The sequence below is a fragment of the Plecotus auritus genome (genome assembly GCF_963455305.1).
Source record: "Plecotus auritus genome assembly, chromosome: 7".
NCBI lineage: Eukaryota > Metazoa > Chordata > Mammalia > Chiroptera > Vespertilionidae > Plecotus > Plecotus auritus.
In genome coordinates this window covers 121,803,024-121,815,484 of record NC_137774.1, presented here as the reverse complement: position 1 = coordinate 121,815,484, position 12,461 = coordinate 121,803,024, and the positions used below count along the sequence as shown (strand labels likewise).

The following is a 12,461-nucleotide window of genomic DNA, read 5'->3' as shown; positions in this document are numbered from 1 at the left end:
GTGAGAATCCACATAAACACAGGGGGCAAAAAAGACAGTTTTTCAGTTGGCACAGAATAAATCCAGTCCTATTTAGGACTTTGAAAGGGAAAGATATGAAGTAAGGCAGTGGATGAAAAATACTTGGCAGTAAAATATTTCCTCCAAAAAGCTAGGATTGAAGTAAAGAAAATGATATGAGGATTTCAGAAAGAACTGTTTGTGCTGGAGAGATATGATAAAGAGAAAGGAAAGGAAGAAATGAAGATGAATAATGCCAGATTTTTGATGTGTAACTGTTTTATGTAACCCACCTGTTTCTTCCCTATTCATGTTTGAGAAATCACTGATGATCAACAACCAGGCACTAAATTGTTTTAAATGATTTTTTCTAATTAGGAAGACATTGCGCCTAAATAAGTCTGAGCAGCTATGAGGATTGAAGGACTTTTGCAAGAATTGTTGAAGAAGAAATAGAGTTGGGAACTACTTTGCCTGTGCTGACATATATTTCTGTGAATTTAGAACAAGTAGCAGTTCCATAATAAGATCACTTGATACTTATTTAACCCCTCAAGCCCTCAGTTTGATGTGAGAGTACTTAATAAATATCTCTTTAATATAAAAATTTAGTAGACTTTCCATCATCAAATCACCCAAATACCTCATGGTTCGGGGATATACAAGACCTCAGGCACTTAGGTATTTTCACGTATGAAGTGCTGTCCTTCATTAAAATACCAAAGAATCCCAAAGCAAAAACATTCTATCACCAAGTTTTGTTGATTTCACCTCCTTTAGGTAAACCTAATCATTTCCCTCTATTACTATCTCTGACAGGTCTGATCTAAACTTCCATTATCTTCCACCTGGATTTTTGCAGTAGCCTTCTAATTGGTTTCCAAGCACCCGTTCTTACTCTTCCATTTATTTTCCATCGTGCAGATGCAGAGCTATTTTCAAAAAGCAAATATGATTATGCCACTTCCCAGTTACAGACTTTTCAATGGCTCTCATTGCTCTCTGAGGAAAGACCACAAAACGTAACATGGCCAATGGTCCCTACACAATCTGAGCATCCCTTTCCACTCCAATTGTCATCAGGTACCATGATCTTCCACACACTCTTTGCTTTCATCTTCTCTAAGCTCCAATACTTTTTAAATTCTTCAAATGCAACGTGGTCCCTCTAGCCATAAGGCCTTTGCACAGGCTGTTTTACTCTGCTTAAAATATTGCCTCTTTTCCTTGTTTTTGCCTTACTAACACCTATTTATACTTTAGACCTCAGCTGTGATTTGACTTCCTTAGAGAATCACCATCCTCCAGACTGAAAATATTTCTCCTATATTTGCTGTTATAGCAACACATACCTCTCTTTCATGACACTTAAAACAGTTGTCAGCATACATGTTCTTCAGTGATTTTTGATTCCCGAGTTCTCCACTGGATATTAAGTTTTCCTATATACTTAGGGTCTAGCACAGACCTGGTGTATAGTAGGTTCTTACTGAGTACCAGGTCCTCACCCACTCTTCTTTCTGCACACATGGGCCTGTGCACACATAAATACATTCTTCCATCGTGCTAAGTTCTCACAGTAGGTATTATTTGCTAATACTTGCTTGAAAATAGAAATTTCTTCCTCACTGAATAGTTATAGGCACTTAAATCATATTTAAATATTACCTATGAATATGTGCATTTATTGTTTAATTCTTAAAAAGATAGAGGAAAGTACTTATCGAGAAGGGTAAATTTTTCAATGATTTTAAAACACTAATTTGAATATGGAATTCATTATTTTCATCTACAATTTAGATGAAATATCAATAATAACTTTCAGAAAATGATATATACCAACTCTAATCATGCCTTATTTTAAGACAGCAAGACACACATTGCTGAAAGAACATTTGAACTTGCCTAAAAGATTATGTCTACTCCTAAAATGTGTTACAATCAAACCTAGTGAGAGTAGCTCCCGGTACACAAAAGCATGTGGAGTCTAATAAATAATCTCTGGTAAATGGTGGCAGAAAGTGCACTGGCCAGCATACCAATGTGGGTCAAACCTGACATTTTTAATATCCCTTCAGCAGTGATATAGTAATTGGCTCCTCTGTATCCCTTGTCAGCTTCTCACAGCAGCACGATGTGAAAAGAAGTAGAGACAGCCAGTGCTGGGAAATGGGTAGCACTGATATGGTAGTCCATCAAAAAGATGAAAATTGCTCACTTATCATTCAGCAAACAAATACCAGAAAGCAGAAACTCTGTTATCATTTCACTTCATTTCCTTTGTTATGGCACACCTGACAATATAGTCAACATGGTAAGTCCTGGATACCTCCAGGTAGAACTCCAAATATTTAATTCATTAATAAATGTATTCCCTGAATGAACACTATCATTTGTCTACAATACAACAAGTCTGAAACTGGGTAAATCAAATGATAATAAAAGATGCAAATGTGTCTCTTATTTACAACAAGAGGTTCTGATCTGGAGCATAGAACAGGAAATTTGAGTTCAAGAGATACAATATACAAGGACTAGTGATACCAGGATACTCACAGAAACAAAGGAGAGGCCAGATTTTCATATGCTGCTTCTCTTTATTATTACCTCTGGGCTCAGAGAAGGCTCACAACATTCAAACAATGTTTGAGTGAACATCAGCGAGCAAGTTTGAGAGCATGAAAACAGCTCTACAAGGCTGTGGGGCGACTTACCACATCCCTGTGTTCTCCTTCCTTAGGTGTAAGGGTGACTGACAGCAAAATGATTCCAAGGTCATGGTCAGGATAGTGGGGATCTTTCAGTGGTAGAGTCACATCTGTGGGCCTGTGACAGAAAATATTAAGATTCTGAACAGTTATTCAATGAATAAGCCAAAAATATATTTTATATCAATATTTTTGTCTTCCTTTACACCCCGGTATAATTTCTATTGTGAACATTTCATCAATGAATTAAGTTGTCCAATAAGTTTTGAGCCAACGGGGTATACTTGGATTCACTAAGTAAGTATCAGTCCTGCACAGGGTTCCAGAAAGGCCATAGGGTCACTAGGAAGGCCAAAAAACGACAACAGTATTGAGAAACATACACGCTCCTGCTCTATGATGTCTAAGCACACAGAATGCAATGGCGGGTATTTTCTATAAATCTGAGTTCAAGAACTAAATTGGGTCACTTATTGACCACTATTTTCCTTTCACATCTTTAAGATTTTTTTTAAAATCAGGAGTATGATATTGAGTAATAAATGAGTGAGAGAAGAGGAAAATATAAAATATACTTTGCCTGCTATACATTACAGACATACTTTTAAAAAAATGTCTAATTACTTGAAAGAAATTACAATATTTAAAACAGTGCTTCTATTTTGTGGGGTTTTTTTAAACCTATGCCTGAAAATTTTTAGGTTCAGAAATACAAGATAATCAATAATTTGATCAATACTTAGAAGACTTTAAAATGCCCTTAAATCTTTATCATGCAATCATTATAGTTAGGTATCTGAGGAAGAGATTATGAATTGCTCAGTATTTATTACCCACAATCACTTTTAGAAAATAAGCAAAATATACATTCAATAAGCAATGCATAGGTGATATCTTATGTCCATATTTTAATTTATTTTTAACAAATTAGGGTTCATGCCCTTCATTAACCTAAGTGACTATGTAACCTTTGGCACTAAACTTGAATCTTGAAATGTTGGCAAATTAGGAATGTTCCTTTGCTTGTTTAGTCACTTGTTCATTCATTTCATTCACAAAACATGTATTAAGCACATATTAAATGCCACACACTATGCTAGATTATGAGTAAAAACCAGAGCTCAAGACCAAAGATAAGATCCTTATCTACATTGAGCTTAACTTCTAGGAAATGATACAGTTGGAGTCTAATACTGGGAAGAGGATTTGGGATTGAGAACCTTATGTAGTTTCTAGCACTCAGTTATTATAATACTAGGAAACTCTTTCAAATAATGCTTAATTTACCAATTCAAAGAACGATATTATTAAAAATATAAACAGGTTTCTAATATCAAGGGCTTTAACTGAAACACAAGTAACCTGTTAGAAAGATAATATATATACATTATAATCGTGATGAAAATTGTTCCAATATGATTTTAGTTATAGCTAATTATGGTCAGATAATAACAAACTTGTTCTTTTTATTTTAACAAATATATATTCAGTATTATATTGTGCATGTGTGTATATATGTGTGTGTGCATGTGTGTGTATGGGTTTACAACTTGGTTTGACTTGTTTTCCTATAATGATTACATATACAAATTAATAGGAAAAACTTCATTACATTTTTTTAAATTTCTTTATTGATTAAGGTATTACATATGTGTCCTTATTCCCCTTTTACCCCCACCCACTTCATTACATTTTTATAATGATTGCATGATAAAGATTTAAGGACATTTGCAATTGCTTTATGATACATCTATTATTTTCTTTCAAAGAGATACCTTAATGCATTATATAGTAGCATAAGTATTTATATGCTACTATTATTACCCATATTTCTACACCCAGAGGCTACTGATTTATACATTGAATGCAATGGCATAATTATAAATATGTAATTTTAAAAAGTAGTATGTGATTTTAAAAAGTGGTTGGGAAAAATGGAATGGTTAGTTAATATGTAAAATAAGTAATGTGTCAACATAAACACCAAATGCTTGCATATCTTTTTATTTTCTTAATCATCCCATAGTTTTCTACTTAAATTTATTTTTCACAATAATTTTATCTTTAATAGAGAAGAAGAGAAATTTATACTCTGTGATTAAGTCCAATAGTTTGCATATCCTTATGTAGAAGTCTACAGAGAAAATAATATGGTCTTTATAGAAGAACAGCACAGCCCAGCCCAGTTGGAGCTGTTTTTATGATAATGGACTACATACAACACCATCTAGGACACTTCCTTCAACTGTAGTGAGGTGGGGAACCAGCGATCACCTGGGTTCTATTCTTAAGTCAAGCCTGCACTTTAGGTTAAAATGAAGGACATATAGGAATTACAGAAAAGCCCCTCTTTTGTCAAGTTTGAGGCAAAAATGGTCTTTGGAAGACCAATAAGCTATGCTCAAACTTAGCTGACTATAACACTTAAGGTGTCTCCATAATTTATATTTCTCCACTCATCTACATTTATAGAAATATAGAGTAGTAATCTAGCCCATTATATTGCTTCCCACATTATATTCCTGCCACATGATGGAGCATGATCATCTAAAACAGAATCCCTTCTCCATAAAACCGTCAAAGAAGATTTTACAGCTTCCTTTGCAACCCATTCCAGCACCACTTGAGCCTGTTTTTTCTTCCATAGTATTAATCAATGCTTAACTCCTATGTTGAAATGAATTTTTTAAAATATAAGGCCATAACTAGGTACAAGGAATAATTAATATTAGTAGTAATAATATAACTTTACAACTGGTCAAGCAATGGTAAACTGATGTAACTGAGCAAATACAACCAGTCTGCCTCCACTTTTGGGGCATTCCTTGGTAACCTAGGATTACTGGTGATTACTCAGGTGATAAGTTGCAATTTTTTAAGAAAAGTGCACGCATTTTATTTCCCATATGGTGGCCTGATTCTTAAGTTAATAAATATGATTAGCAAGTATAATCTTCTTTATGCCCCATTACAACCGTACAAGCAATGCAGGAGCAAGGAATGTGTCATTTATCTCTAGATTCCTGGTACTTAGCACTGTGCTGGGGGGACAAAGCAGGCATCCAAGAATTTTTCTGTTGAATGGTTGTTGTTGAGTAAGATAGTCAGGGAAGATGTTTTTATTTCCATTGGGTTGATGAGAAAAATGTACTTAAGAAAGTCTGCCTAGCATGAGGGCTCACAACTACACATGACTGAACAGCGACTAGAAGCCAGCTCTGCTGACATTGTTTATTACACTGGCCCAGCTTCCTAACAAGGTGTAGTGATATTATGACAGTTCAAAGATCACCTGTTCAACTCCAACTGTGTGAGATCCAGAAAGGCTGAGCCCATAAAGTCATCCTGTAGTCCAAAATCATAGTCAAATACCTAAGAAGCCAAAAAGAAGACGTTATTATAAAAATTCCAAAATAAGCTTTAAATGAAAGCATCTTGATTATAAAATACTAGTGGCCCGGTGCATGAAATTCATGCACATTAAAAGGGTATTAATTAGAGGAAATAATTTAATATTGCTTTGCCCTTTCTCTATAATAGAAGTGTCAGAGATGAAAGAAAATCAGTAAAATGTATATGAAAACCTTCCTCCTGTCAGAGTCTGGGGCACACCACGGGACACAGGTTCAAGTCCCTGCCCACCCCACCCCCATTGGGCTAGATCCAGACCCAGCCAGTCCCACCCTTGTCAAGCCCTGCCTGGCAGGGGTCGTAGCCTCAGGTCCCCTGGCCTGGCACCAGGATGGGGTGTGTGGCCTGAGGTCCCCCAGATGGGGTGGGGGCATGCCTTGAGGTCCCCCATCAACCCCTCCAGGTGTGGGACATGGCCTGAGATCCCCTGTCAAGCCCTGCTGGTTGGGGGACATGGCCTGAGGTCCCCTGTCAAGCCCCACTGGTAGGGGGGGTGCAGCCCCAGGTCCCCCATCAAGCCCCGCTGGGCAGGGAGAGCGGCCTCAGTTCCCCCAACCCAGCACTGGCGGTACACCTTGAGGTCCCCTGTCAATCCCTGCCGGGTGGGGGGGCAAGGCCTGAGGTCCCCTATCAAGCCCTGCTGGGTGGGGCATGTGGCCTGAGGTACCCTGGCTGGTGCCAAGGCGGGATGCGCGGCCTGAGGTCCCCCAGCCTGATGCCAGGGTGGAGGGCACGGCCTGAGGTCCCCTCTCAAGCCCTGCTGTGTGTGGGGCGTGGCCTGAGGCCCCCCAGCCTGACACCAGGGCAGGGGCATGGCCTGAGGTCCCCTGTCAAGCCCTGTTTGGTGGGGGGTGTGGCCTGAGGTCCCCTGTCAAGCCCAGCTTGGCAGGGGGGTACAGCCTCAGGTCCCCTGGCCTGGTGCCGGGGTGGGAGGCATGGCCTGAAGTCCCCTGTCAAGCCCACCTGGTGGGGGGCATGGCCTGAGGTCCCCCGGCCTGGTGCTGGGGTGGGGGGAGCAGCCTGAGGTCCCCTGTCAAGCCCTGCCAGGTGGGGGGCATGGCCTGAAGTCCTCTGTCAAGCTCTGCCTGGTGAGAGGCGTAGCCTGAGGTCCGCAAGCCTGGCGCTGGGGGGTGGGAGCAGCCTGAGGTCCCCTAGCCCAGCACCAGGATGGGAAGCCCACCTTGAGGTCCCCCGTCAAGCCCCGCCGGGCAGGGGGCATGGCCTCAGGTCCCCTGGCCTGAAGCCAGGGCAGGGGGTGCGGCCTGATGTCCCCTGTCAAGCCCCGCCTGGTGGGGGTCGCGGCCTGAGGTCCCCCAGCTTGATGCCAGGGTGGGGGGGGGGACACGACCTGAGGTCCCCTGTCAAGCCCCAAGGGGACGAGGGAGGGCATAGCCTCAGGTTCCTGCTGATTGCTCCTTAAGGCTCCTTATGGGAACTTGGCCTCAGCTGTGGGTGCGGCCATCTTTGTGATGGAGTGATGGTCAATTAGCATATTCCCTCTTTATTAGAGAGGATTGTATTTTGTCAATGTCACCAAAACAATGTCATTTCCTAATATTTATTTATTTTTTTAATATATTTTATTGATTTTCTTACAGAGAAGAAAGGAGAGGGATAGAGAGTTTGAAAGATCGATGTGAGAGAAACATTGATCAGCTGCCTCCTGCACACCCCCTCCTGGGGATGTGCCCACAACCAAGGTACATGCCCTTGACCAGAATCGAACCTGGGACCCTTGAATCCGCAGGCCGGTGCTCTATCCACTGAGCCAAACCAGTTAGGGCCTAATATTCATTTTTAAAAATTTATCTCTGTGCTGTGTAATACTAGGATCTCAGGAAGCATTAAAAGAAAATGGTATTTAATTTCCTACTTAAAGTTATTGATTTATATCAATACAATAAAATACAATAAATCATCAATATACAATAAATCATTAAAAATGTGGGAAACACAGACTTCAAATGCTTTCCCCACATTATAGAAGGGCATTAGCATTCCTGTAAGGCAGAGTGAGTTTGTAAGAAATTCAACAAAGATGTCTTCCAAACTGAGCTAAAGATGATGAGAATGTGATTCCAAGTTCTTCATATGCCTCAGGTCATTGTAGATAAATCCTATGATATTATAGGACAATATCATTTAAGCATACAAATAGGTGAAAATTGAGATATTATGAGTACATTTGTTGTAGAAAGCAAAGCATTTTGTAATGTTATATTAACGTTAAGTTAAATTAAATTGATTGTCACAAGCAATGACTGGGGGATAATGTTAACATGACTAACAACAGAGAGGACAAGAAAAGAAAAGAGAACATTTCTTCCTTCTGTCAAAACAATTTATCCAGTATCTTCTCTGTTCTTTTCATGGTTCTTATTCCTACTACAGTGAATGAGACAGGCACTGTCCCTGACTTCCTTATGTATAGAGGTGAAATAGTCAATAAATACCCAAATGAACATGTACAGTTTAGTGATGGACGCTATGGAGAAAAAAATCTAAGGGGCATGTTGGGAACTGTCATTTTAGATAGGGAGTTCAGGAAGGCTCCTTGGAGGAAGTGTGTTCCTATGGAGACCCAGTGCTGACAAAGATTTACCTATGTTAGTAAGGAAAGAGCACTCTAGGTGGAGGAAACAGCAAGCAATTAGCATATTCAAGGATAATTATTAAGAAACCATTGTGGTTGAAGCAGATTGAGAAAGATGGAGAGTGGAAGGAGATTGGAGAGAGAGCTCAGAGCTAGACCAGTTAGGGCCCTTTCTAAAAAACTCTCTAAGTAAATGGGACTTGGCTAATTTCTATCTATTTATTAAGTTTTTCTTACTCATTCATTCCCTCAGTCAAGATTGATTAAGTACTTATCATGTGTCAGACGATGCTAGGCATTGAGAAAACAGTGGTGAGCAAAACTGACATTGTCAAGTGTTTACAGTTTAGTGAAGGAAACACATATTAAACAAGGAAGTGCATAGGTAATTACACATTTTGATAAGTGTTGTAAAGAAAAGAACAGGGACTGAAAAGGAAAAAAATAACAGTGGAGGTCAAGGAAATTTTTAAGATGAAAAAAATTGCTACTAGATGAAGTTTGAGCTGTGTTTCTTGACCTTTTGAAACAGAAAATCATATACTCATATACTGGGGTATATGACCATAAACAGGTAAGTTCTCTCTTGAAAGGACAACCCAGGCCAATAGACTCTCCAGGATGTGAGAATCCATAGCCCAGTGCTCCTGTGCCCAATTCTTGGCACAAGTTTGAAAGCTGGAAGCAGAGGTAACAGTATCCACAGCAGCCTGAATCAGTTACTGCTTTTTCCCTAGTGCAGGTGTACTTCAGTGTAAACAAACTTAACGTGAAAAAAATCAATATTAAAACGATAAGATTAATACTCTGCATTATAAAAGGATTTTTAAATTTGAAGAGACATAAGGGGATTTATTTAAGTAATAAGTTCCCCTAATGCCTCTTAAATTATTCAATTTACAGTCATTTGATTTACCTACAATCTTTCAGGAGTACATTTGTTGTAGAAAGCACAGCACCCCTGCAATAAATATTCTCCTTGATCAATTACACATCTGAGCTTTAGTCGTCACTCAGTGGCATATCACATGAACATATTGCACATCTATGCAACTGCCACCTCGGTATTTGCAAGTGACTGCAGTACTATACTTTACAACATAAAATTTACATTAAAAAATTAGAGAAATTTCTCTAGTGGAATCTCTTTTAATTGTATTATCCTAAGGCTTAAAATCTTGGGGAGACTACAGTGAAATATAATCAGTGAGAACACCTGGGGTACACCCGTACATGTGAAGTGAAGAGCTGTGAAGCCAGTGAATTAATTAAGGGTAGACAACCCGACTGGGTGATTCAACATTTAAACTGTTTACTCATGGTGAGAATCGTTCCTACTGTCTTAATGCTAGATGTTTACTTTAGTTCTCAATTCCTATTAATCAGCAAAAGCATAAACCCGGGACCAAATGGAAACACCAGCATTCATTCATTATGAAATTATTAGCTAGGTTACTTGGTTCGAGTTCTATAAACTATTTGTCAGAGGGAGCATCGCTTTAGATGGAGCTTCAGAAATACAGAGCATAGAAAAGAAATAAAAGGAAAAGATTTTCCCACCACACAATATGCACAGTTAACTCTGATGGATGTTTTTTTTTTTTATATATATATTTACTATATATTAGGCACTGTGTTAAATGCATTACACAGATTTTTAAATTTAATTCTTACACAACTCAGTGAACAAGGTGTTGTTTCCATTTTGCAGATAATGAATCCAAAACTTAAAAAGATATGTTACTTTCTCCTAAATCCCAGGATCGGAAGGAGTCAGATTCAAATATTGTTATACTGAATTTCAGAAATTTAACAAACATAACTTGGGCACTCACTCTGGGTGAAGTTCTGGGAATTCAAACGTGAACAATTAAATGAGATCTTGGCTTTCCTGAACCCTCCACTCCATTGTGTTGGAAATACTAGGTAAATTTAGGTAGAAATTGCTTGGGGGCTCTGTAACACCTCTCTTCATTCTCAAATGAGTTTAAAATAACAAATATTCTAATAAATGCATTTGTTTAGCTTCTGATTCAATTGTCTGCCAATAAAAACTGAATTAGGTTGTGGATCAGTTAAAATGCTTTTTTATGCAAATAACAGAAAACAACTCCCACTGGCATCAGCCTGAATGGGGACTTGTTAGCTCAAATGACTGAAATATTCCTAGGTAATTATGGCTTTGGGGAGTTTTAACTTGATAGTTTGAATGATTCATTCTTTAATTCATTCATTTATGTGAAAAAAATATTTGGTGAGCACCTACCATTTGCCAAGTACTGTTCTAGGCACTGGAAATATAGCACTTAAACAAAGTCTTTGATTTCTTGGGTCTTCCGTATAAGGGAAAGATGCAGAAAATAAACAAATGCATGTTAGGTAGTCACAAGTGCAATAGAGAAAAAAATCTCAGCGTAGGGGAATAATGGGAACTGCTATTCGTATAGGAGAAGCTGGCAGTAGAATGAAGTAAGAAGGCTTAATGGGAATAGAAAGTGAGAAGGTACCCAGATCATACAATATGACCCAAGACATAAGATTCTTCTCAGAAAATATATCCATGACTCATTTTCATACCTAGGCAGCTTCAAAATAATCATTTCACTATAAAAGAATAATTAAACTCTAAAGAATAGAACTGACATTGTAAAACAAAGAAATGAAACAAAATAAAACCTAACTGTGGCCATTGCAGTTAATCATTTTTAGTGAAAAATAGAAGCTATGTTGCTTTATTGCTAAGTGGACATAGCAAACTTCATCCCTCTGAGTCTCATTCACCTATAAAAAGAAGATGAAACAGACAGACAACAGTATGGTGGTTACCAGAGACAAAGTGGGGGAGGGAGGGTGAAGGAAGGTATAAAAGAATAAAGGGGGTCAAATATATAGTGACAGAAGTGTAAGGACAGAAAAAAAGGCCTTTCTTTTTCTTTGCTGTAGTCGTCCACAATTTATGAGAAGTACCCGTAATTAAACCCCAAGATTGTTAGCTCCTCTGATTCAAACAGCCCCTCTGTTCAAACTGCAAGACAAGATAAGCTACTCTCAAGGCTACCTTCTTGCATAACACTCCTCCCTGCTGTTTTTGCAACTCAGGGATAATTTGCACCAAGGAGTCTCTAGTTGTAGAAAATTCCTTTACTCCCTCCCTTCAAAGAGGCCTCTTTTGAACTCTTCATAACTTTTGCTCTAAGCATGTTTTATAGGTTTAGGAAAAATACTGATAAGACACCTTCCTAGGACATCTGTCCAGACTGTCTCCTGAAAAACAAACTTCACTTCAGCCCAAATCATCCTCCCTTACTTGTCACCTAGCAACAGTAGCCATTACCCTTTAAAAGGGGAAGCTGCTTTTTGTTTCTTGTCCTGTATTGATTAGCAATGCACCAACCCTTTTCCTTAGTGGAAGGTAAAATAAACTTCCTCTCTGTATCTCTTCTTTTAGTTGTGAATTTCACAGCCCGTGTCACCTGCCCGACCCTAACAGGAAGGAGATTTGACTTTGGGTGGTGAACACACAAACGCAATATATGGATGTGTATTATAAAATTGTTCACTTGAAATCTATGTAATTTTATTAACCAATATCACTCCAATAAACCTAATAAAAGTTAAAAAATAATAAAAAAAGAAGATGATAGCAGTTACTTACTTGTAGGGTTATTATCAGGATACATGAGATACAATAGCTCAGGCACTAAAACAATGCTGAGTAAATGGCAGCTATGATGTGACTCTAGATTCTT

The 12,461-nt window shown here is 38.6% G+C and overlaps 1 protein-coding gene across 14 annotated transcripts in view; it reads right to left on the bottom strand.

Moving 5' to 3' along the window:
• The window catches only part of MCTP1 (multiple C2 and transmembrane domain containing 1), a gene marked incomplete at its 3' end in the record, with an annotated part of 469,528 nt that overhangs the window by 231,269 nt on the left and 225,798 nt on the right, over positions 1-12,461 (bottom strand). For all 14 annotated transcript variants that reach the window (XM_080678379.1, XM_080678386.1, XM_080678388.1 and 11 more), the window contains exons 4-5: positions 6,001-6,080; positions 2,715-2,826 (exon numbers count right to left, since the gene is read on the bottom strand). In XM_080678379.1, coding sequence (XP_080534505.1) covers positions 2,715-2,826; positions 6,001-6,080 — 192 coding nt within the window. The remainder of the gene's footprint in view (positions 1-2,714; positions 2,827-6,000; positions 6,081-12,461) is intronic.